Source organism: Leuresthes tenuis, unplaced genomic scaffold, assembly GCF_036924035.1.
Source record: "Leuresthes tenuis unplaced genomic scaffold, fLeuTen1.0.hap1 SCAF_16, whole genome shotgun sequence".
NCBI classification, from domain to species: domain Eukaryota; kingdom Metazoa; phylum Chordata; class Actinopteri; order Atheriniformes; family Atherinopsidae; genus Leuresthes; species Leuresthes tenuis.
In genome coordinates this window covers 19986477-20008768 of record NW_027325370.1, presented here as the reverse complement: position 1 = coordinate 20008768, position 22292 = coordinate 19986477, and the positions used below count along the sequence as shown (strand labels likewise).

Below are 22292 nucleotides of genomic sequence, written 5' to 3'. Positions count from 1 at the left end.
TCTTCTGAGCTTTCTTCTGTGAAAAAACTGATTTCTGAAACATTTTCAGTGTTGTTTTGGATGCTGTGCTGCTGGAAGGATTTCTGCTGGTAACTCTGGCACTTCTTTTTACATCTGTTATGATGAATGAGACCCCGAATCAAGATGAGTTGAAGAAGAGAACAGTATGAGAAGGAGGGAAAAATTTAAACCATTTCTTCCCTTGATTATTATGTGAAGTGTGATATCACTGGAAGATAAAATGGACGAGCTTGGAGCCCTGATGAGGACACAGCAGGAATATCAGGAAGAGACCTGGCTGCAGGAACAACTCTAACAGCTCTCTGCTCAGCTTTAAGACTATATGGGCAGACAGAGACTGCAGACAGAGCGGTGACAGTAAAAGAGGAGGACTGCAGAGCTTGTTAAAAACAGATGGGGTAATCCACTGTAATGTCACTCTTTAGAGTCTCTCTACACCCCAGATGTTGAACTGTTGGCTATGAGTTTCTGTCCCTCCTTGTGTGTATCAGCTATTCCACAGCCACATTCCACATTCCACTCATGTTCAAGACCGTCCGTCCATCCGTCCGTCCATCCATCCATCCATCCATCCATCCATCCATCCATCCATCCATCCATCCATCCATCCATCCATCCATCCATCCATCCATCCATCCATCCATCCATCCATCCATCCATCCATCCATCCATCCATCCATCCATCCATCCATCCATCCATCCAAACCTCTACCCCACACCCAAACGTCCTAGTTTGTATTTACCAGCAACCTTAACACTTAAGCTCCTTTCAGACTGGCGATGCTTCTGATTAACATGAAGGCAGTTGGGTCTCAATTTGTTATATGACCTGCTAAATTATGAATCACATCAAACTTTTAAGATAATTAGCTGCTAAATGAGAACCTCCTTGATACTTATTTTAGAATATGACGCAGATATCCTGCTTTTCGGTATCAGTAGAAGAAGAAGAAGAAAGAAGGTCCTGACACATTGGACTCGACAGATATGACGACCAACACATCCGTCACACGTGCTAATGAGTTTGTCACATCTCAAAGATGAAGACATCTCAATTAGTTGACTTAAGACAGAGTGGTTATCCTCTGTTTTAGCGAGCCGGTTCTCATCAGCTGGATGTGAAAGGTTCATCTTACCCTGATAAGTAAAAAATGTAGATGAAAAGTGGGCCGACAGTGACATGATAGAGGACAGGGCGAAATGTTTAAGGCTCATGGATAACATTGTGACTGAGATCAAACTGAATATATTTATGTGGATGACGGTAGTCATTAAGATGGCTATCCTTTCACTGATGGTTTTTTATTGAAGTGGTTCAACAGAGTTGAAATAACTGAGACGGTGCACAGCCGAGTACAAGGTGAAGTGAGTCACCATTGACAAGAAGAGTCTGCTATGTAGAGGCAGCGATGGATGCCAAACTAGCTGTTTTAACAAGTTATAAGACATGTTACAGATATTAAAAAATATTTTGTCACAAAGCATGTCATAAAGCACAAAATGATTTACTGAATTTCTGAAATCTAGCTTATCATAACAGATCATCTCAAAACACAAGAGGGAAAAGTAACATTTATTTCTTTGTACATTTAAAATTACAGGGACATGGCCTATTGATGGTAATGAAGACACATAAAATGCACAGATGAAGAAGTATCCAGTGGAATGCTGCTCTTGCTGTAGTGGTTTATGTCGATTCTGGCTGGTTGACCAGATGGTCATTTCTGAATGACTATCAGACTTTTACATTAGATCTACCCTCTAATACATATGCAAATTTTACAACCAAACATTAAGTCAGGTACGACACTTTCATTTTTGTTACTTATTCCTTTTTTGACAATTTTGTGAAAGACAACATACGCAATGCATGTTTAAATTATATTAACATGAAAATGTTCTGGTCCAGGATATTTCTTAGTTACATACTTTTACATTATATTCTTCCTTGTTGATGCTGCAGGTTTAGCCAAGCCTTATAGCAAAAATTTAGCCTAACCTTATGGTTAGCCTAGCCACCTACACAGACTACTTAATCAATAACAGGTAGAAAGTTTAAGGCTTTCGAACCAAGTTGTGATTAACTATTTGATTCACCATAGAATACCAGAATTATCATTTATCATTTTATAACTTTTCAAGAATATGTTTAATGACACAATATTTTTTAAGTCTGAAAAAATTGTTTAAGTCAATGTGTTTAAGTCTGATATATCAGTCTGTTTTGTTATCAGGCAGAAAGCTGTGGTGAGACCATGTAAAAATATCTTAGATTTATTACATTTTCTTAAACATAATCAACCAGGGCTTCTTGGTGAAAAGTCTTGGATTCATGCCTTTTTGCCACCTTTTAACGTCTTTGGTATTTATACTTCCTCAACAAATCTGATGCTGTATTTGCATTTTATTTTATTTATATTTTATGCGGAGAGGCTGGAGATCCAAACGTTGTGATTGGGTGACAACTTCCCGTTCCAGAGGGGCCACGACGGCTCTAGATTTATCTTCTTTATCTCTATGTCATGTCATACGAAAGGCGACGTTTTGATGCCACACACATTTCTGTCTTGTTTTTCAATGTTTGTGAATCAAACTCATTGTAGTGAAGCTTTTCACCTTCTGCAACTCATCATCACTTGAAACATTTGGACAGTAGGTGGCAGTTCCAGCTGCTTTATTTCAATTTATACTCCAGACTTTTTCATTTCATGCCCCGCAGGACAGATACCGCTGATGGTTTATGCTTCAGATTTACCGCAAATCCCACCAGAGAATCCAGAGGCTCTTTGTGGAAGACTGAATTTTCTTTTAAAATCATTTAATCTTAAAGAATTACTGACTTTAAAACTGGAGTCGGAGCTAGATAACAGGTGACATATTGTGCAAGTTTGTGGTAATTATCTTGTAAATGTGATGCGCTTTTATCCATGTGCACGCATGGCTTAAAAATGATTGAATGAGGAGATATATACCTGATGCAGGACAGGTTTACCTAACAAGAAAAGACATTCAAGCATTGATAACCCAACTCTGACCTGCTAGCAATGCCACTGACCTCACACTTTTATGAAAGCCAATCAGTGGCTTTTTATGTTAATTTTGCAAGACCAACAGCTAATAAAAAACAGACTGTGGCAGAAAAAGATGAGAGAAGAAGATGTTTGTTGATTAAAGTGAGTGAATTAAGTTATAACTTTACTGAGCAGTGAGAAACCATCATTTAAACTTATGAGGAACAGACAAAAGCAGAGATTTAATTTGGAATTATACAGTACCTGAATGAGGCATAATGTGAATTTAACATCATCTTTCACTAGTAATCCTGCTGAGATTTATTAAGCTTATTAAAATGTGATTTACAGTCGATGAGAGTCGATATTTAATCTGTTGATCACACACATCAGTATTCTAAGAATGTATCCAAAAATAGTGCTTAAAAAGTGCACGACTGCTGTCATTGCACATGAAATTCAAATGCCATTCATGACTTGGATTAAAAAGCATTTGCAGATGTTTTTTAGTGGGAAGGAGTGGGAAGAGTTCAGTTGTTGTATTGCTGCAGGATGAAAATATTTTTTTTAACTTAGAGGTGCGGCATTTCAGGGCCTCTTATCGTCTTCCAGAGGGCAGCAGAGTCAAGAGGTCGTGGAAAGGAAAGGTAATATCTTTCATAATCCTGCAAACTCTGCTGTGACAGTGAGAGCTGTAGATGTGCTGTTATAACCATCCTCCAGAGAGCTGGCCTGTCTGTACATTAGAAAAATGATAGGAAGAGTCTGGCTAGAGTCAAGTTTTTTTCAGCATGGCAGGAGTGTTAAAGGTCCATTTGAGATCATTGCTGACTTACATCACCCGAAATTTGAAGCTGGACGTCTGCTCATCACCCATCTTGAATCCACAATGAGCTGCTTGGTCTTCCTGGTATTTAGCGATAGGTTATTTTCTACCCACCATTTTACTAAATTGCTGACCTCCTCTCTGTAGGCTGTTTCATCGCCTATTGAAAAAAAAGTCTCAAAGTTGTAGCACCGTCAGCAGATTTAATGAGTGCGTTTGTGGGGTGTTTGGATGTACGGTTGTGTGTGCAGAGGGAGTAGAGAGCAGGGCTGAGTAAACGTCTTTGTGGCGCTCCTGTACTGATGGTAAGGCTCAGGGAGATGTTAGGGTCGAGCTTCACTGTCTGTGTTTGGCTGGTAGCTCACATCACCAACCTGCTGCACCTTAAAGCAGATTATTTTAACTCTTTATTTAATTACTATGTTGAAAATGGGATGAAAAATTAAGCTGTGTGGCAGAAAAAAGCATTTGATAGCACAATTAATACCTATACCTTTAATATAAACGTATTATTTAAAAAAAAGAAAGCATTATTTTTCTCTAATTATTCATGTTTATTATTTATGTCAGGGTTAGGGTTAGGGTTACATTACAGAATGATTCGTAAAGATCAGAAAAAACAGTGATGTGAGCCAAATCAATTTGTGAAATGTGAGTGTTCCGCAGTCTTGGAAACTGAAAACCAAGATTTGGATGACGTTTTTGGCACCTCTTGGATATTTATAATGGATTTTGGGTGTGGCGCTACACTTTTCTACCTCATAGTATCATCATTTATGGAGGACTTTAGTGTCTGTAGAAAGATACACGAGCACTGGGTGTTGGTTTGTGAGCAGAGCAGATTGTATCTTGAAGCCTTATTTTTTCAACCTCTATCATCGCTCAGACAGCAGCAAAATTAAATAACTGACGTATCCCTCTGCAGTCTGAGAGCTTGAGTGCGTCTGTGTGAATGGAAACAGTCAGCGGGCTGAAACCAGCAACTATGATGACGGTAAATCAACTGAGCCACACTGTGTGCACATTAGATTAAGCTGTTGAGACAACATGTAGACAGGACTGTTTTTGTGTGGCTTCTCTTTCTATCCCTCACATTTTTTATTCCAGACAAATCACTGCCAATAAAACATTCTTTCTTCTAGTCCAGAAATCAGAATTATTTAACCCTAAATCTGTCAGGGTCCAAGGTTTCTGTATTTTGGTTTCTCCATCTCGGCTCTGTTTAGTTATTTCTCAGTGCCTTGGTTTGGGCTCTGTTTTGTATTCTTGTTTGGTATTTAGCTTGAACTTTATTCCTTGTGTTCTGTGTTAGTTTTCAGTCCTCAGTGTTAGTTTCTGTTGGATTCTCGAACCCTGTCATTACTCCTTGAGGTCCTCTGTCATCTTGGTCTTGTGCCCTGGTCTCATTCAGTTCAGTTTTTCAATTCAGTTTATTTATAAAGCACCAATCACAACAAATGTCATCTCAATGCACTTCAATTATATAGTCTAATTCAAGCCAAATAGAGTCCAATTCATTGTAATCATAATCCTATCAAATAAGGTCAGAATTAGTCCAATTCATACTCCCACAACCAATTAAAAAAACAATTTCCTATCTAAGGAAACCAACAGATTGCACAAAAACTTTTTCAATCCAATCCTCCGCCCTGAACATGCATGAGGCGACTGTGGAGAGGAAAAACTCCCTTTTAACAGGAAGAAACCTCCATCAGAATCAGAACCAGAACCAGGAGGGACGGTCATCTGCCTCGACCAGCTGGGGGTTGAGAGGACAGGAAAGAGGGAACAACAAGCACTATAACACCAGACCAGGGACACCTGCTGAGAAAGAGAAACACAAGTTAAATACAACAATAATGTCACATGTACATGGAGAGGAAAGAGAGCAGAGGGAGGAGAGGTGCATCATGGGAGGTCCCCCAGCAGTCGAGGCCTATAGCAGCATAACTATGGGATGTTTCAGGGTCATCTGAGCCATCCCTCACTATAAGCTTTATCAAAAAGGAAAGTTGTAAGCCTAATCTTAAAGGTAAAGAGGGTGTCTGCTTCCTGAACCCAAACTGGCAGCTGGTTCCACAGAGAGGGGCCTGATAGCTGAAGGCTCTGCCTCCCATTCTGCTTTTAGAAACTCTGGGAATCACAAGTAAACCTGCAGACTGAGAGCAAAGTGCTCTGTTGGGAAAATATCCAACTATGAGATCTTTAAGATAAGATGGAGCTTGGTCTTTAAGAGCGTTATATGTGAGGAGAAGAATTTTAAATTCTATTCAAAATTTAACAGGAAGCCAATGAATAGAAGCTAAAACTGTTCCTGTTAATCACTCAGCTCGTCAACCCTCGCCGTGTTTAAAGCTCTCCGGTCACCTCAGGTATTTGACAGATCATTGATGTGGCTCATGTTGTAGTTGGTTTCCTTCTTGTGGTTTCCTTGTTAGTATGTGTTTCAGCTTGTCCTTTTGTTCTGTTTGAGTTTTGGTTTTCTTTCTTTTCTCATTTACTGTCTCCACCTGTCCTCGTCCCCTTATTCTGGAAGTCCTGCGTTTGGGTCGTAAGCCTTAGCAAAACTGGAACCGTGACAAAATCTGAATTAAGTTGGGATGTAAAATACTGATAGCAAAAGAGACAGTGTTTCTAACATTATTCTTTTTGGACTTTATTTAATTCCAAGGTATTTCATGTTTTGTCTGATTTTCAATTAAATTGTTAATATGTTTGTGTTTTCCACTTAAAAAAAAAAGGTTGGGAAGTCAGAAATTTAAGGGTGGTTATGAAGTTTAAATAAAAAGATGAAATTATTTCAAACGGCTGACTTTGTAAACCTTATTTGGTACAAAAGCAGCACACGTGAAAGTTGAGCCAAAATTTATATATTTAGCACATTTAAAACAACCTCAGCTGATCAAAGTGCTGTACATGTTATACAAATAGGAATAGAACTAACTGTCTAACTAAATTAGAAATAGATGTGAACTAAAACATCCATCCATTTTTTTTGTACCCATTTAATCCAGTTCAAGTTGTGAGGTATACCCTGAACGGGTCAGCAGTCCATCACAGGACCCAGCTCATGCTTGTATGGTGGCACTGTACCACCGAGACGCTTGAAAACAAGTCCGAACATTAAAAACTGGATCCTGAAATGGAAAATAGACTGAAAGCCAGCAAAGGTGTGATGCGATCTCACCGTTTCTTTCCTGGCAAAAGAGGAGCTGCTGCATTTCATCCAGCCTGCAGGTGAAAAAAAGAATGTCACTCTTTTAATCACAAAAACTTTTAATAAACAGATCCTCTCACCATTTTTCTGTTTAAATGAGCTGGTGTGTATATATATTCAATGACAAAATCACAGATTTACAGGACCGATATGCGGATGACCACTGCTGGGCTGACAGCACCACCTGCTGGAATTAAAGAGCAAGCATGCTGGAAGCAGATGTTCGTCAGCACTTTTTCCAGAACCACAACATGAAAATGACCCTCAAAAGGTTTGTTTTATCAGTTGCTTGTTGTTACCATGGAGGCCATTGTCTGTCAGTTAACCTGAAAATTAATGTAGTTTGGCAGAGGATAGATATTTAAACTTTCTCTGCCGGTCATTAAACAAAACACACCTATGAATTAGGAGTTGATCCCTGTTCTTGTACCTTGTATTGCCCCCTTCAGCCTCAGTGACAGCTTTCAGTCTTGTGATAGTTGATGAGCATCTTTATTTTTCAGAATTCAAAGTGCCCCATGCTTCATTTTAAAAAGAGTAGTAAAGACAGTGCTCTTCTCATCACGGGCCTTTTTGACACCAGAACATCCAGACCATCAACTTCAGTTTTGGTCTCATCACTTCCAGAGATTCTGAGGTTTGTCAAGGTGCTGTTTTATGGTATTGCCACCTCAGGGACCAATCACATCCAGGGCATCACCTGTTTTAATCATGGCCCGGACCATGGACCAGGACAAACAGGTTAAAAACAGCTTTTATTTCAAAGCGATAAATGCATAACAGCGCTTGACTTGAAGTACACAAGTGCAAGATTGAGGACTTTGCAATAATGGAAATCTTGTAGGTGTGTTTCTGTGTTTTCTTTATTTATGTCTACCTACTTTTTTATGCTTCTGCTCTTTTTTTATGCACTGATAAGGTTGCATTTTCAATAACATTAAAGATAAATTCTGTTCTACTTTTCTAGCATTTTTTTTTTTTGGCAACTGGACTGTGCAGCCTTTTTTTGTTTGGCTGACTCCTTATCTTCAGTCTTCAGTCACCACTTTCCTACAGTGAAGTTTTTATTTAATCTGAAATAATTCATCAGTGTTTCTCTGCATCATGAGTCATTTATCCAGCAGCTGAGGTTGAAATCTCTCTTGGTCCACCTGACAGTGAGTAGTTTTCAAAGGAACCTCTAAATCTCCACTACTCTTACAGATTTTAAACACTACTGCATGCCATTTTTCAGAAAATCTTTGGGTGCCCGGTTTCTGTCATCTCCTGATTTTCAGCCAACTATTCTTGCAGATCTTTTGACCCTTTAGCTCAGTATCCAGCAAAGTGCTCACTAACTAATTATACACAGGCAACAAGTACAATCAAACATGTCGCAATTGTGCAAATTTACCCTCAATAGCCAGTTAACCTGGTTGTCTCATCTTTTATTCATATTATCAGGCCAAAAGTTCACTCAAGGGTATTTAAACCATTTGGATGGTTTTAGTACAAAGTTCTGTGATGAAAAAGGGTTCATATGACAGGAATTAAGGAATGAGCACAACTGAACAAAATGTGTTACAAAGTATCTGTGTTTGCAACCATTTTCTAAATGCTGTAAAAAGTTGAGAAAGGGAATATTTAAAGCTTTATTACGATTTTTGATAACTATTTCAATCCCACACGCTGTATAAAAAGAATAAATTCTCTATCCTGTGTCATATCCCATATTTTTCAGGCAGTTTTTAGCTTTAACGCCGCCCGCTGTTAACATGTAGCTATCTTGACGACAAATGTCTGTCCGCGTGAGATTAGCATAAAAGCGCCCACGTGCGTTCTTGTGATCGCACGAAATAGAACCCGCCCCTGTGTTTTGGTTCCTGACAGATAGAAGTTGCTATTTATAGCCTAAATGTGTTCAGAAACCAGATTAAAACACCGTTCCGCTCTCGCTCGGTAACATAGACAAGTAGCTTCCGAGTATCGCTTATTTAAGTGACCGGAGATTTTATACTGACGGGTCAAACCGGAGGTTGTGCTTGTAGCTGTTAAGCTTGATGCTAAGTGATGTGCCGCCTCTCCTCTTCACGGTAATTGAAGATGGAGTCGCCTGAAAACCTGTCCGTTCAGGCAGTAAACATCGAGCAGGATGTTTCCTCGACCCCCGTGGAGGTGGACACCGCTGTGGTGCTGCTGGGAGCGGGTGTTACAGCCGTCACACACCCGCTGCTGTACGTCAAACTGCTAATACAGGTAGCTGCTGGCTAACAGCTAGCCAACATCCTTGATAAGCACAGCTCCTGGGTTGTTTTTAAGGCTCTGATTTTAGCTGTATGTTAACCGACTAAGCCCTGAGAGGGTGCAAAATAACCAAAGCTTCTATTCTGAACAGTCATTTTATTTTATGCAATCATGATGAAGTTGGTGAATTAAGAAGATTGCATGGCACGCTTATCCTACACTAGGTAATAACAATAGTTATACTGATCAAATCTGGACAGAATTTTTCTACAGAGGGTATAAACACTTTGTGGTTTCTAAAACCTTTTATTCTATATGTAGAAAATTGTGCATTAGGGCGATTTTGCTGCCTTTTTTCCACACGTACATCACATTAGACATCGTCCTGTATGAGAATCACAACAATTAGATTGGTCAGATCTGGGTTTAGAGCAATTTCACGGCTGTTTTTCACGTGTTGATGACACTACAGCAGGTTGTATATGAAAAGCACAAAAGTTAGACTGGTTAAATCTGGACTGAATTATTTTACAAATAAGAGTATTGTTTAAAGGACAGCATGTGATCTGTGAGCTTTCTCCATCACAGACCTTTATCATAAAGCAATTTCTTCCTAGGAAGTTTGTAGAAGCAACTCCAGTTTTATGTGTACATTCGAAGCACTCCTACACCTTGTAAACTTCATTTTTGGACAGGAGCTCGTGGACAGGTTGGTGGGCTGACCTCTCCCCACCTGCGAAAGAAAGCCACCTTTTTTTTTTTGGCATGGTTATTAAAGTATACCGATTAATAAAGCATTTCCAGGATCATTCAGCATATTGTGTCATAACCAGTTGTTTTTGTTTAGTCCAACCTTGGTAAAATTGTGTATTTGATTCATGTTGGGTTGGGTTAGCGTTGGATGAGTTTAGCATTTGGCTGTGTTGAGTAGAACTGGATTAAGACTTCATTTCAATACAGTTTTTACATGAACACTTAATCCTTAAGTTTCATATTCTCAGTTCTTGTATGTAAACAGCCTCAGACACCCCCCTTTAGAGAGGAGGAGTCTTCAGACGGGGTGTTTCTGACAGATGCTTCAGCTTGGACAAAAAGGCCCCATAGTAGATTTTATTTTCATCTTCACTTTCTCATCATGATTTACTGAATTTTAGGTGAGTAGGTCCAACATTGCTCACCAGTTCTGATTTAAAAAGTGAAGAAGATGAAGGGGTCTAAATCCATTCTGGGCCACTGGTTCATGGACATGAACATTTGGGAGCTGTGGATAAAAACCTGGGCTGTTTATGAGCAGTTTTTGTGCTGTTGGCTGCCATGCTGTTGCAGTTTTTACAGTTCTGTTTCATTATAAAGTAAGGAGGAGGAAGTTGAGGAGTTTGATCTCTGTCCCTCTTGTTTCTAGGTGGGACATGAACCTCTTCCTCCCACTGTGGGCACCACCATGTTTGGAAGAAGAGTCTTATACCTGCCTGGCTTCTTCTCCTATGGTGAGTGAAGTGGCGTCAATGAGCGTCTCAAACTCACTGGACACAGCAGCTGACAGGAAGTGAATGTTTTTCAGCACAACATATTGTGGAAGTGGATGGAAAGAGGGGACTTTTCCGCGGCCTCTCACCTCGTATCGTATCCAGTGCCATCTCCACCATGGTCAGGGGCAAAATTAAACAGGTAGGACTCCAACATAAGGACTCCCTTTTAACAGGAAGAAACCTCTGGCAGAATCAGACTCAGGGAAGGCGGCCATCCGCCTCGACTAGCTGGCGTTGGAGAAGACAGAAAAGAGAGGGAAAATAAAAACTTGCTGAAGTCACCAGCAAGTGTAAAACTCTCCAAAAACACAACCATGGCATTTTTTTTTTTTTTGAGTTCCTCTTTTTATGGAAACTTCTCACTCATTAAGCCGTTCTGGTTTTCATTACAAATTTACCTCGTACATCAAGTTGCCTCTGCTTCGGCCTCTGAGCCAGATCTCTCTCTAAAGAGACTGTTCTCAGAGAGATGTTCAAACATGGGGCAGAGGAGGGCCACTGGGCTTAAACTAACAGCTATTTTGACCAAAGCCTGTCTCATTCGACTTAATGAGACCTCAGAAAATTGTGTCAAATTGTTCAAAAAAGGGCAGAATATGTGGATGGCACGGTGAGCTGTGTCCACAGAGGATGATTTCTGGAACAGTTCCTCAGCCCATGCAGTGATTTCTCGGACACAATCAGGTCTGTTTTTAATGCAGAGCTGCCTGAGGGCCTGAAGGTCACAGACATCCAGGAGCTGTGTCCCTGTTCACAGAGATGTTGCGAGATGCTCTGAACCTTTGGATGGTATTATTTTTCTTTAGATGATGGAATATTCAGACTTCACAGCTTTACATTAAGCAAAATTATTCTGAAATCGTTCCACAATTTGTAGAGCCGCTGCCCATCTTTACTTCTGAGAGCTTCTGCCTCCCTAAGGTGCTCTTTTTATTCCCAATCATGTCGCTGACCTGTTGCTAATTAACCTAATTAGTTGCAGCATGTGTCTCCGGCTGTTTCTTTTTAGCACCACTTACTTTTTCAGCCTTTTGTTGCTCTTGTTCCAAGATGAGCTCAGATCTTTCATGAAATACTAAAAAAAAAGTCTAATTTTCAACATCTGAGATGTTTCCTGTGTTCTACTGTGAATAAAATGTTGTTTTTATGAGATTTGCAAATGATTACATTCTGGTTTTAATGACATTTCACACAGCATCACAACTTTTTGGGGAGTTTGGTAGGATAGAAGAGATTTCACTTATTCTTCTTCTACATTTTTCCATCCTCAAGCTTATTTTTCGTGATGAAAAGCAGGAAGTCTGTAAATATTGTCAGTTTTTAATAGAGGTTATGCTGCAATGTGCTGTGAAGGCCTGTCAAAGTGTTTTTAATCATTTAATTTCTTCTTTTTTTAAATTTTTTTTTATTCAGCAGGTGCAGCTTCGATCTAAGAAAGATGACCAGCAGGCGACTTCACTCAGGAAAGTGTTCAGAGAGGTGAGAGGAAGAAATGAAACTGAAGTGATATAAAATGTCTGGCTATACTACAAGTTGGAAACAAATGTCTGAATGTGAGAATTAGATGCCACTCTTGATAGTTTTGTTTGACAACAACAAGAACAGGTTGTTTCTTCAAATTTTCCTCTCAGACCTCACATGAGATGATCATCCAGTGCCTGTCCAGAGTGGCCACACATCCTTTTCATGGTATGTCCTCACAAATACTCACTTTTGAGCTTCTTCTGTATCTTATTACAAACCCTGTGATAACCAGTTTGATGGAGCTTAAAAGCAGTTTTCTTCTTCTCTCTATCCAACCGAGGGTTCACAAACTCAGCACTGCTTACGGGCCATTATCTGATCTCTCTAATACTATGAGGGCTTTACTTTACTCTGCAAAGTGCCCGACTATTACTTCACACAATTCTACAAAATAAAAATAAGATTGAATTGTATTGACTTTCAAGTACACACCTGATTCCGATCAGTGCATCATTAGCAGGCTTGTGCAGAACTTAACAATCCTTTGAAGAGGTCTATAAATCTGAATAGGGAGAGTTATAGCAGGGAAACATCTAAAACCTGTAAGACAGCAGCCCCCGAGGACTGGATTTGGCCGTCCCTGATCTAAGGAGATCGCTGAAACTACTAAAATTGGGTTAAGAACTGTCCAACGCATTATTAAAAACTGGAAGGATAGTGGGGAACCATCATCTTCCAGGAAGAAATGTGGTTGGAAAACAAATCTTGAATGATCATGATCAGCGATCACTTAAATGTTTGAAATCAAATCGTGAGAAAACAACAGTCGAACTCACAGCTGTGATGTGAAGGGAAGTAAAGGGACTGGGACTAAACATCTGTGTAGCCTTAAGAGCTTTTGTTCTTAGACATTATGTATTCATATTCTGTACTTTTCTAAATAATCTATGTTCCTATCTTGTACTTGTCCACTCTGCTCATACTACGCAAAATATGTCCTTGAACGGTCCAAGACTTTAAGATGGCATAACTGGATTAAATGACTGGGACAGATGAAACTTCTACATCTTGTCAGATCGGTCTGTTACATTAGATACACGCATAAAACAACACACACACACACACGTTGTTTATCACATCTCAAAGAACATGACGTGGACGGTGGTTGGTCTGCTCCCGTCACTAATAACTGGCCAATTATATTCGGTCGTGTGTAAATCCAACCTCTGTAAGGCAAATGCGAAGAAGAAAAATATGAACTATTTCTGAATATCGGGGCTCGTTCTGATGGAGGCCCTGCGAGGGCTCTGTCACGCCGAGCCCAGCACTGCCATAATACCTTGTGCTAACATTACACACACACATATATATATATATATGTAAAGCCCAGCTGGTACCTGCAAAGAAATCTTCTTGTCGGTTCTTCTTTCTGACAAATACATGGGTAAAGAACTCAAAGGAAGTCAGCTGGTGAAAAGGTTCCGTTTATTACAATAAGCAAACATGCCAATACAAAATGGGCCAATGAGTCTCAATGAAATGACACATGGAGGGTTTTACAGTAGCATCAAAACAGGCTCTTCTTACACATTAGCGTCACCTCAAATCTCTGAAGTAAAAACCTTCATAATGTAGGAAAAATGTGGCGATTTATACCTGTTGAGGAGGGATGGAGTCTAGTCTCGGTAAGAGTTGCGAGTATGTGTTCAGTATGAATGAACCAATGACAGGTGTGGGGAGGAGTGTTCAGTTAATGAGGACTCTGTTAATGTACTCTCAAACTGCTATGTTATGGTGGGGCGCTGCTGCACTATGGCTTGGTGTCTGAGGGTGAATTTGGATGAACAAAGGATGCGTTTTCCAGACTAGTTGTGAACCACAGGATGTGTCTGTGAGGGGAAAGCTCTCACAGCTGGATGTTACCAGCAAGCTGCAGGGGTTTGTCTTCAAGCCAGTGTTGGTGTCATTGCTCAGTTTGCATGTTAATGTCTGGACGGGTGATGCAGACACACAGCCTGTATGCAAACGTGCACGTAGAAGGGGAATTCAACTCTAACAAGTGTCTTGGTCTGACCAGACTTTATGGCACCAAGCTGGAAAAACCACCACAATCCAACAGCGCCCAGAGCCACATTTTGGGTGTGTTTTTAAAGCAGCTGGAAGGAATCGGCAGATGATTCAGACTGGACTATAGGGTTAGGACACTGGTCCAATCAGAAGGCGGGCTCAGCCGATCCAGAACGGGTGCTCGGTCACTTGTTTGTTTTCACAAAAAGACACGATTAAACTCTGTAACGAGGGTAGCGGCTCAGAGCTGCAACAAAAGACACATCGTTACCAAATATCTGATGGCAAACTCCATGTTTTACATCACCTTTTGTACAGTACAGCATTGTTTTCAATACATGTCTTATTCTGTTCAATTTTAAGTCGATGTGAGAAAAGCTTTATAAACATTGGTGGTGATAATCTTTCTTTTCTATATTAAGTGACCCATTGTTAAAGCTAATAACAGGTGACCTGCAGGGTACCTGCTGAGGGGATTACGACGTCATGTGATTGCTCTTCTGATCACCTGTTTTGTTCTTCTTCGGCAGTCATGTCAGTGCGATGTATGGCCCAGTTTGTTGGCAAAGAAGTGAAATACGGGTAAGACTTTATAGTTGCTATAGATGCAGCACAATTAGCTCTTTTACAGTGCTTTTCAAATCTGTATTTTATTTACAAAATTACAGAGTTGTGAACACAAAGCAAGAACTCAAAGTTCCCATGAAACCGCAAGCAAAGGGCTGTTTGCCTTAGAATATTTATGGGTCTCCTGTACTAACATGAGCATTAAGAGAACGTTTTACTGGTTAAATTGGGTTGGACTTTATTGACCTGTATGAAATGTTTCTGGTCCTGTAGCCTTTGGGCACAAGGTGTGTAAACAGCAGCCAATAACCACTCAGTAAATGAAACAACAGAGTAGTATATTGAATTGCATCTTCCATCTACCAGCAGCCTCAGAGGATATAAGACCCCAGTGGATAAACTATATTTGAAGGTAATGTTCTAGCAGAGTTAGCTAAAGATTGTGAATGTGCAGCAACCACTTTTAATTGGGAAGTTTATAACAACTTGGTCCAGTTCAACGCTGGACTGAAGAACCTGAGCCACAAAGAGGGATCAGTTCCACCTCTCAGAGCCTGAACTTCAGAGCAGGGAAATGGAAGTATGTGAGAAATAACTCCTCATGGTTTATTTACAACACTGGTCCTCTCCTCACTCTCGTTGCTAAGTTGAACGCTGTGTACCGCTCTCTGTGGGTTAGCATTACATTATCGGCAGGTTTCTGATAAAGATGCAGGTCTCCAAGTGCAATTGTTTAACGAGGTTAATATATACTAAGTGTTTAAACGCAGTAATTAACGGTACACATGCATTACTACGAGTTTTAGGCTGTGTATATCTCCGACTCGGTCCATTGCTGTTGATGAGAAAGCTTTGTTTACTAGCTGGGAAACATCTGCTGTAACTAAGCTGTGAAAACTGGGCAGAGACAATAGCCCATGTGCTTAAACCAACAGGTGTTTCTTTTTTGCCAAAACTTCTCAATAAGACCAGAATAAAGTAATTTTATGAAATGTTTCTGATTCAGAAGCAAACGAGAAAAGATTAATAGGGATACCAGATCTGGGAGCTGATATTTTTATCACCGCAGACTCTTTTCAGAGAGCTAGTCACATTAATCCACCAATGTTTAAAGTTTGTTAGTCCCCTGGTATTAACTCCCCTTCGATTGTTCTGGTGTCTTCTGTGTATGACAGACACATTTTAACAGAGTTTGTCACCTTTTCAGGGGGATGTTCAGTTGTCTTATCAAGATTTTTAAGGAGGAAGGAGTGGCCGGATTCTATGTGTAAGTCAGACTCCATCAGACTGCACATGTACCTCCATCTGTGACCCCCCCCCCACCAGTCTGACCAGTGTTGGTGTGTTTGCAGTGGTCTCATACCGCATGTTCTGGGAGAAGTCCTCTTCCTGTGGTGTTGTAACCTCCTGGCTCACTTCATTAACACCTACGCAGTAGATGAAAGTGTAAGTCCACCACCTTTTTGTTACAGATACTGTGTGATTAAAAAGGTTGAGTACTCCTCTCTGTTTTTATTCCTCAAATACAGCTGGAACAGCTTCTTGTGATTGGCTTTCGTACGACTTGGACTAATTTGGATTTTAATGACTTGAACTGGACTGTATCTTTGGAGCTATTGGTGCTTTATAAATAAAACTGAATTAAATTGAAATGTAATTCAATTAAATATGTAGCCATATGTCAGGATAAGAGTCAGAAAACTATATTGTTGTGTGCCTTTAAGTTTATTTTTGTCATTTTGAGCAGTGTTCAGACCACCAAACTGAACCGATAATGGCCATAACCGCAGGACTTTTCTTCATTTAGGTCATTTTTATGAAATGGCGTGTGTAGATATTAAATAAGTTGAATAATGACAAAAAAGTAATTTATTGACAAAAAAAATAATTAAATCCAAAAAAAACCCCAAAAAAACTGAAATAATCTCATGAATAAAGATTTGAAATAATTGATAATTTACTCCCCAAATAAATCTGTCCTGCAAAAAGAAGTAAAAGTTTTTAACCCATTTAAGAGCAATTTTTAAGATTTTGCTCATTAAAAATCCACCTCAGGTTTGTTTCAATCAGCTGGCTTGGATTAAATGACAGTGCATGTGATTCTTTTGGTCATCAGGTGGCGCTATAGGCCAAATTCCACATGGCTGTAACACACAGATTAGTTTAGTCTAAAAAAAAATTTAAAAAAACGACCTCATATTGTCTTTCATGAAGCTGTTTAGGAAAGATGGGAGAAATTCTGCAAATACAAACATTCAATCAATATTCTGCAAGAAGTGCTTCAGATGCTTCATCTAAAGTAAACTTAGCACTTTTGTTACATGGCGGTTAAGTCATGTGACAGATAATGTAGATTATTTCTTTATAGTATTCATATTTATTCACATGAATCGCAGTTAGTACGGCTTGATAAAACTGATTGAATGTTGCTATTAAAGCTGCCACAAGGAATTGTGGGACAGATTTATCTCCTTTGTCTCATGGTCTGGCATACCTTAAACTAAAGGAGAGCATCAAGGAGGCAGTGGAGCTCCTTTCCTTCGCATTGGAAGAATTCGAACAGCTCTTATAATGGCTGCTGCTCAGATACTTAATTTCATTGAGCAAAATTAGCTATTTCAGCAGACCTGTGGTCACTGGTCATGGAGAGAGAGGTCTGATCAGTTATCAGTAAATAAAAGTCAACAATATCGTACGAACATTTATGTGATTTGCGCTTGTGAAACGAGGCCAGCTGAATAAATGTAGTCCTAATAACGTCTGTTAGTTTAATTCAGTGTTCAGTTTAATTCAGAGATTTTCTTTCTTTTCGCTGGTCCTTCAGGACATCATGACTTCTCAGTGAGGGTTTCCCATCAATGTGCAGCAAGTCAGACTTCCATATGAGCATATATGCATCAAGATGTAATGTTAACGAGCCCGTCTATGAGAGAGATGAATATGAAATTTAACACCAATGCCTCCAATCAAAGGCGATCGTTCCACAGAATGTTAGAAATGGAATAATGAAAAGGGATTTGAGCATTTCCACCTAAAGTAACGAATGCATTACACTTTTAATAGACAAGAAAAACTGTAAATGATAAACATCTTCATAACAAACTCTGCAATCAGACTTCTCTGTTCTTCCTTTGGGATGATTTCTCATGTCCTCAGCAGCAGGCGGACATCTCCGCTTCTTTTTGGTCCCGGCCTGCGAGACATTGGGGCTCTGTTATGTTCACAGTCACTCTCACTTCTAAGTTTTGTTCCAGTCTCCACACGTGGACGCTTATGTAGTAGAAAACTAACCGTTTCAGCAGCAGCTCTCTGACTTTGCTTCAGCTTTGGCTCGCTGGAAGTGACGGCACCAATCGGTCATTCTATTAGTTGCTATGGCACCTCCTGACCTATGCCCTCCCTGGCTGGTTTAGGTCTGGTTTCTGACTTCACCCTCTGTGCTTGTTTCAGTTCGGTCAGGCCTCAGCAGTGAGAAGCTACACTAAGTTTGTGATGGGCGTAAGTTCACCACCCAAAACTGTCTTTTTCTTCTTCTTCTTCTTCTTCCTTACGTCACCAGTCATTAATTCAGAGTGTTTTTGTAGATCGCAGTGAGTGTTCTCACCTACCCGTTCATGCTGGTCGCTGATGTGATGGCAGTCAACAACTGTGGGTGAGTTTTTCAGCCAAACACGATCACGCTTGCTTACTTTTTACTCCGTCTGGCTGCATCAGACGGATGTTTCACCTCTACATTTATACTAAAAGTTTTTTGGCTAATTTACATGCATGTATTTGCAATCAGTTCATGTTCCGTTTTGTTTCTCTGAACATTAAGAACATCGTGTTCTGTTTCTAAGATCTGAGCTACAGCCCTGATGCTTGACTCTGATTGGCTGTGCTTTGTGTCGTCAGTCTGGCTGCAGGTCTTCCTCCTCGATATCCCATCTTTAAATCCTGGTTTCACTGCTGGAATCATTTAAGCCACAAGGTACGCTGACTCTCATGTCAGGCTGTTCACTTTGACATGTTGGATGTCTTTTGATTGGATGTTCATGTTGATATTTGCCCCCACCTTCCCTTCAGGGTCACCTCTTCAGAGGATCCAGCTTCTTTTTCCGTCGGGTGCCCATGCCGTCCATCAAGAACTGACATCCTCATCATTATGAGCGCCTACTGGGATGTTTCTCCTCCTGCTCAGAAACTTTCTCAGAAGACACCCCCTCCCTCTGTCTAGACATCCAGATGTAGCAGCACCGCTCAGTGCCAAAGAGGCTTCGGTCCAGTTCAGAGGACCAGTCAGCTGGATCAGGGTCTTTCCATAAATCAGGGATCGATTCAGCTGAATCAGTTCAGAAACTGGGGGTTGGTGTTTTACTCTAAACTGAGATCAGACATATGCTTCCTCTGTAACTGAAACTACACAGAGACACGTTTATGTGGCCTTCGTATTCATTGCGTTTGCTCCATTTCCTGTTTTATCTCTTGAGTCCTTATTACGTTCACAGCCTGGAGCAAATACAAGTTATATTGGTAACTTCAGTTCAAACTACTCAGTTCTTATTCCAAACATTAAATGATTAAACAGCTAAACTAAGTCATGTTCAAATGTTCTCAACATGAATTATTGCTTTAAATCTCACCATGTGGGAATAATTACAAATCATCTGCAACATTACAACCTCCTGCAGCCAGTCAGTTTATTAAAAAGCTGCTGGTCATGTACAGTTCTGTGCAAAAGTCCTGATCCAGCATCATTTCTTTCTGTTTCCCTCCAAGCAGCCAGACCTAATCTTCAGCAATAGTTCGCCAGGTTTTCTGAAGCTCTTTCAGAGTTTTTCTTTGGACATTGGCTGCTTTTTCACTCATTTTCAGTCCAGTTCTTGTACCTGACCATTTTCAGAGGAATATGTTTTTTCTTTGTAAAGCCACTCAACTCTGACCTCTGAATCATTCTAGCAGAAAAAAGGCTCCTAACTCAAGGGATGAACCAGTGTTGTGTCGACACATAACAGACAACTTAGCTAAGAAGCCATTTTAAACTGGATCTTCAGGCACTTTGTTACGAGCAGCCTGTCACAAAGACACATCATTTTCAATAAGCCTGGAGAACTATTCCTGAAGACTCCTTAAAGAAATGACAGAAAGCTTGTCTAAGAGGGTTCAGGCTGTGTTGGAGAATAAAGGAGCTCAGACCAAATATTCACTTTAAAGCTCCTTAGAATTGTACAAACTCTGTTTCTGCCTTATTTTCTGTATTTATATTTATGTTTGAAGAAGTTTCTATAAATCACTGCACCTATTTCTCGTTTTTCTTGGCAACATATGAAGACACTGACAGATTTTCATGATTCAGTTCTTTGTAGCAGCAGAGCGTAAGAAGCCTCAAACTGAATGAGGGGAGGGTCAAGCCTTTTTTGTACAAACTGCTTTATTTAAATTTTGCCTCAAATTGGCATTAGTAGGAAGATTCAGCCCCAGTTTGTAAATGTGGGTGAAAGAATATGATCAAATCACTTTACCAAAAGTGTAAAAAAAAAAAAAAAAGTTATTTGAAAGAAGACAAGCCGCATGCAGCCGTCATGTAACACGGTGACGTTCTCTGGCGCCGTCAAAAGTTGGACAAGATTGATAACCAGCATGCATTGCTTTCGCAACCACCGGTGGAGTGTTTGTGTCAAAGAGTGTCCCGCTGTAACAAGAACACGTTGTTCACCGACGCTGTTGGCGGTTTTAATGTTGCTCGTCGCTTCTTATTTAATTGGTGGTTTGTTCTGGAATAATCTGGATCACTCGGCTTGTTTTGGATGAAGAACTGAATGTCTTTTATGATGATGTCAAAAATGTGAGATCTTTTTCTTCAAATGTTCCGTGATCTCACTTTAAAGTCTCATTTGAAAACGCTCGAAGTCGGAAGACGTATGCTGAGCGAATAAACGCACAACACCTCACCCTCTTCTGAAGCCTTACGCCACCTCCTGATCTCAGCCCTATTCTCATTAAATCCAGCTGTCGTCACGTCTTCAGAACAGATGGCGTCTGATCAGCTACTTTCTCTCATTTCACGTCTCCCTCTGATGGAAGCAGACCGCGCCCGGTTTGTGATACTAACAAAGAGTAGTGCTATTTTTTTAAGTTTAAAGATCTAACAGAGTAACTTGCAGTATTATGGAAAACATACATACATTATAAGAGATGTGTAACATGATGTCGATGTACAGCCAAATGTGTGTAAAATGTAAATAAACGCAGAATAAAGTGATCAGGAAATCATTTAAATCTCAAAAGGTAACTTATTTGATGTTGAAACTGAGTTGAGTTTGTTTTTTTTTGATTATGTGCTTTATTTGATACCAGAAACGGGCGCATATCACAACTAATTAGCAACAAGTCGGGAACACAAGTAACCTTGAAGATGTAGGTTTGTTTACATAGACTAATATTCCTTTCAATCTGACTAAAATCACTCTGAGTAGAGATTCAGATGTGACTGCATAGATGGAAGCTGAATAAAGAGATAAAGTGGGTGTTTAAAGATGCAGCCAGAATGAAACCAGAAGCACACCAGGAGGCTGTGGACGGTTCTCACTGACTTTACTGATAAGCGAATGAAGCATGACCGAATATCTTGTTCAACAATCCTCAACTCTTCCAAGTTCTCTAACAAAAATGTGTTTAACATCAGCTCTCTCTCTCTTACATATTTCTTCCAGTCAGACAAAACAAAACAAAACAGATAAAACACAAATATGGTCAAAGTTGTCCTTTAGATCAGAACGTTCAGATCCATCTGATGTGTTTAAACGAGGCTCTTTTATTCTATTTGGACAATGATCTCATTAGAAGTGTTGCGTGTAAAAAGCTTGTGAAAGACTCTGTGACCACAAAGTTCAGGAGTTTGCATGAAAATCAGATGTGAGTCTGAAGTGGAGGTTGATGCTATAAGCTGGACACTTCAGATCATCACTGGAGCCATGAATGAAGTCAAAACTCCAGAATCCATAAACGGTACCATCCTCTCTGAACCCACCCAAGTAGAAAGCTGCTCTGTGGTCTAAGCATTCAGGATGGAGGAACCACCTCCCCTCTTATCAGCTCAGTTCAGTTTTATTTGTATTTTATTCATAGATCCAAATCACAACAAATGTCACCTCGAGGAACTTCAAAGGTACAGTCCAATTCAAGCTGTGGTGAGAACACTTCAAATACAAGTGTAACACAAAGTGCTTTACAGGGAAAAAGCTAAATTTAGACAGTCAAGACAGAAAGATGAGAATAAAAAGACTTCATGAAAGCAGCTGAAAGTTAAAGAAAATGGTTTATGTTCACAAAAAACAGATCACTCCTATATCTGTAAAGAACAGGCTTTTCCTAAAAGGTACGCTTTA

The 22292-nt window shown here is 39.9% G+C and overlaps 2 protein-coding genes across 4 annotated transcripts in view; both read left to right on the top strand.

Annotated features, from left to right (window-relative positions):
- stk35 (serine/threonine kinase 35) overlaps nucleotides 1-19127 on the top strand; it is a 58520-nt gene extending 39393 nt beyond the window's left edge. Inside the window, exon 4 of the mRNA XM_072367132.1 lies at nucleotides 19118-19127. The gene's annotated coding sequence lies outside the window, so the exon portion shown is untranslated. The remainder of the gene's footprint in view (nucleotides 1-19117) is intronic.
- Nucleotides 8977-21191, top strand: LOC140271828 (mitochondrial carrier homolog 1-like). 3 transcript variants are annotated; one of them, XM_072367134.1, is made up of 12 exons: nucleotides 8977-9310; nucleotides 10701-10785; nucleotides 10860-10966; nucleotides 12244-12306; nucleotides 12459-12516; nucleotides 14889-14940; nucleotides 16133-16192; nucleotides 16278-16371; nucleotides 18376-18423; nucleotides 18510-18577; nucleotides 18820-18895; nucleotides 18991-21191. In XM_072367134.1, the coding sequence occupies exons 1-12, from the start codon at nucleotides 9158-9160 to the stop codon at nucleotides 19054-19056; spliced, it is 930 nt and encodes a 309-aa protein (XP_072223235.1). In that variant the 5' UTR covers nucleotides 8977-9157; the 3' UTR covers nucleotides 19057-21191. The 3 variants fall into 3 exon arrangements, with proteins under 3 accessions (XP_072223235.1, XP_072223234.1, XP_072223236.1); XM_072367133.1 differs by having other exon boundaries at nucleotides 12241-12306; XM_072367135.1 differs by lacking the exon at nucleotides 18991-21191 and having other exon boundaries at nucleotides 12241-12306; nucleotides 18765-18847.
- Nucleotides 21192-22292: the final 1101 nt, after the last annotated feature.

Coding starts and splice junctions, on each gene's coding strand:
- LOC140271828 (XM_072367133.1), top strand. CDS start 9,158: ATGGAGTCGCCTGAAAACCTGTCCGTTCAGGCAGTAAACATCGAGCAG. Junction 9,311..10,700: donor ACGTCAAACTGCTAATACAG/GTAGCTGCTGGC, acceptor TCTTGTTTCTAG/GTGGGACATGAACCTCTTCC. Junction 10,786..10,859: donor GCCTGGCTTCTTCTCCTATG/GTGAGTGAAGTG, acceptor AATGTTTTTCAG/CACAACATATTGTGGAAGTG.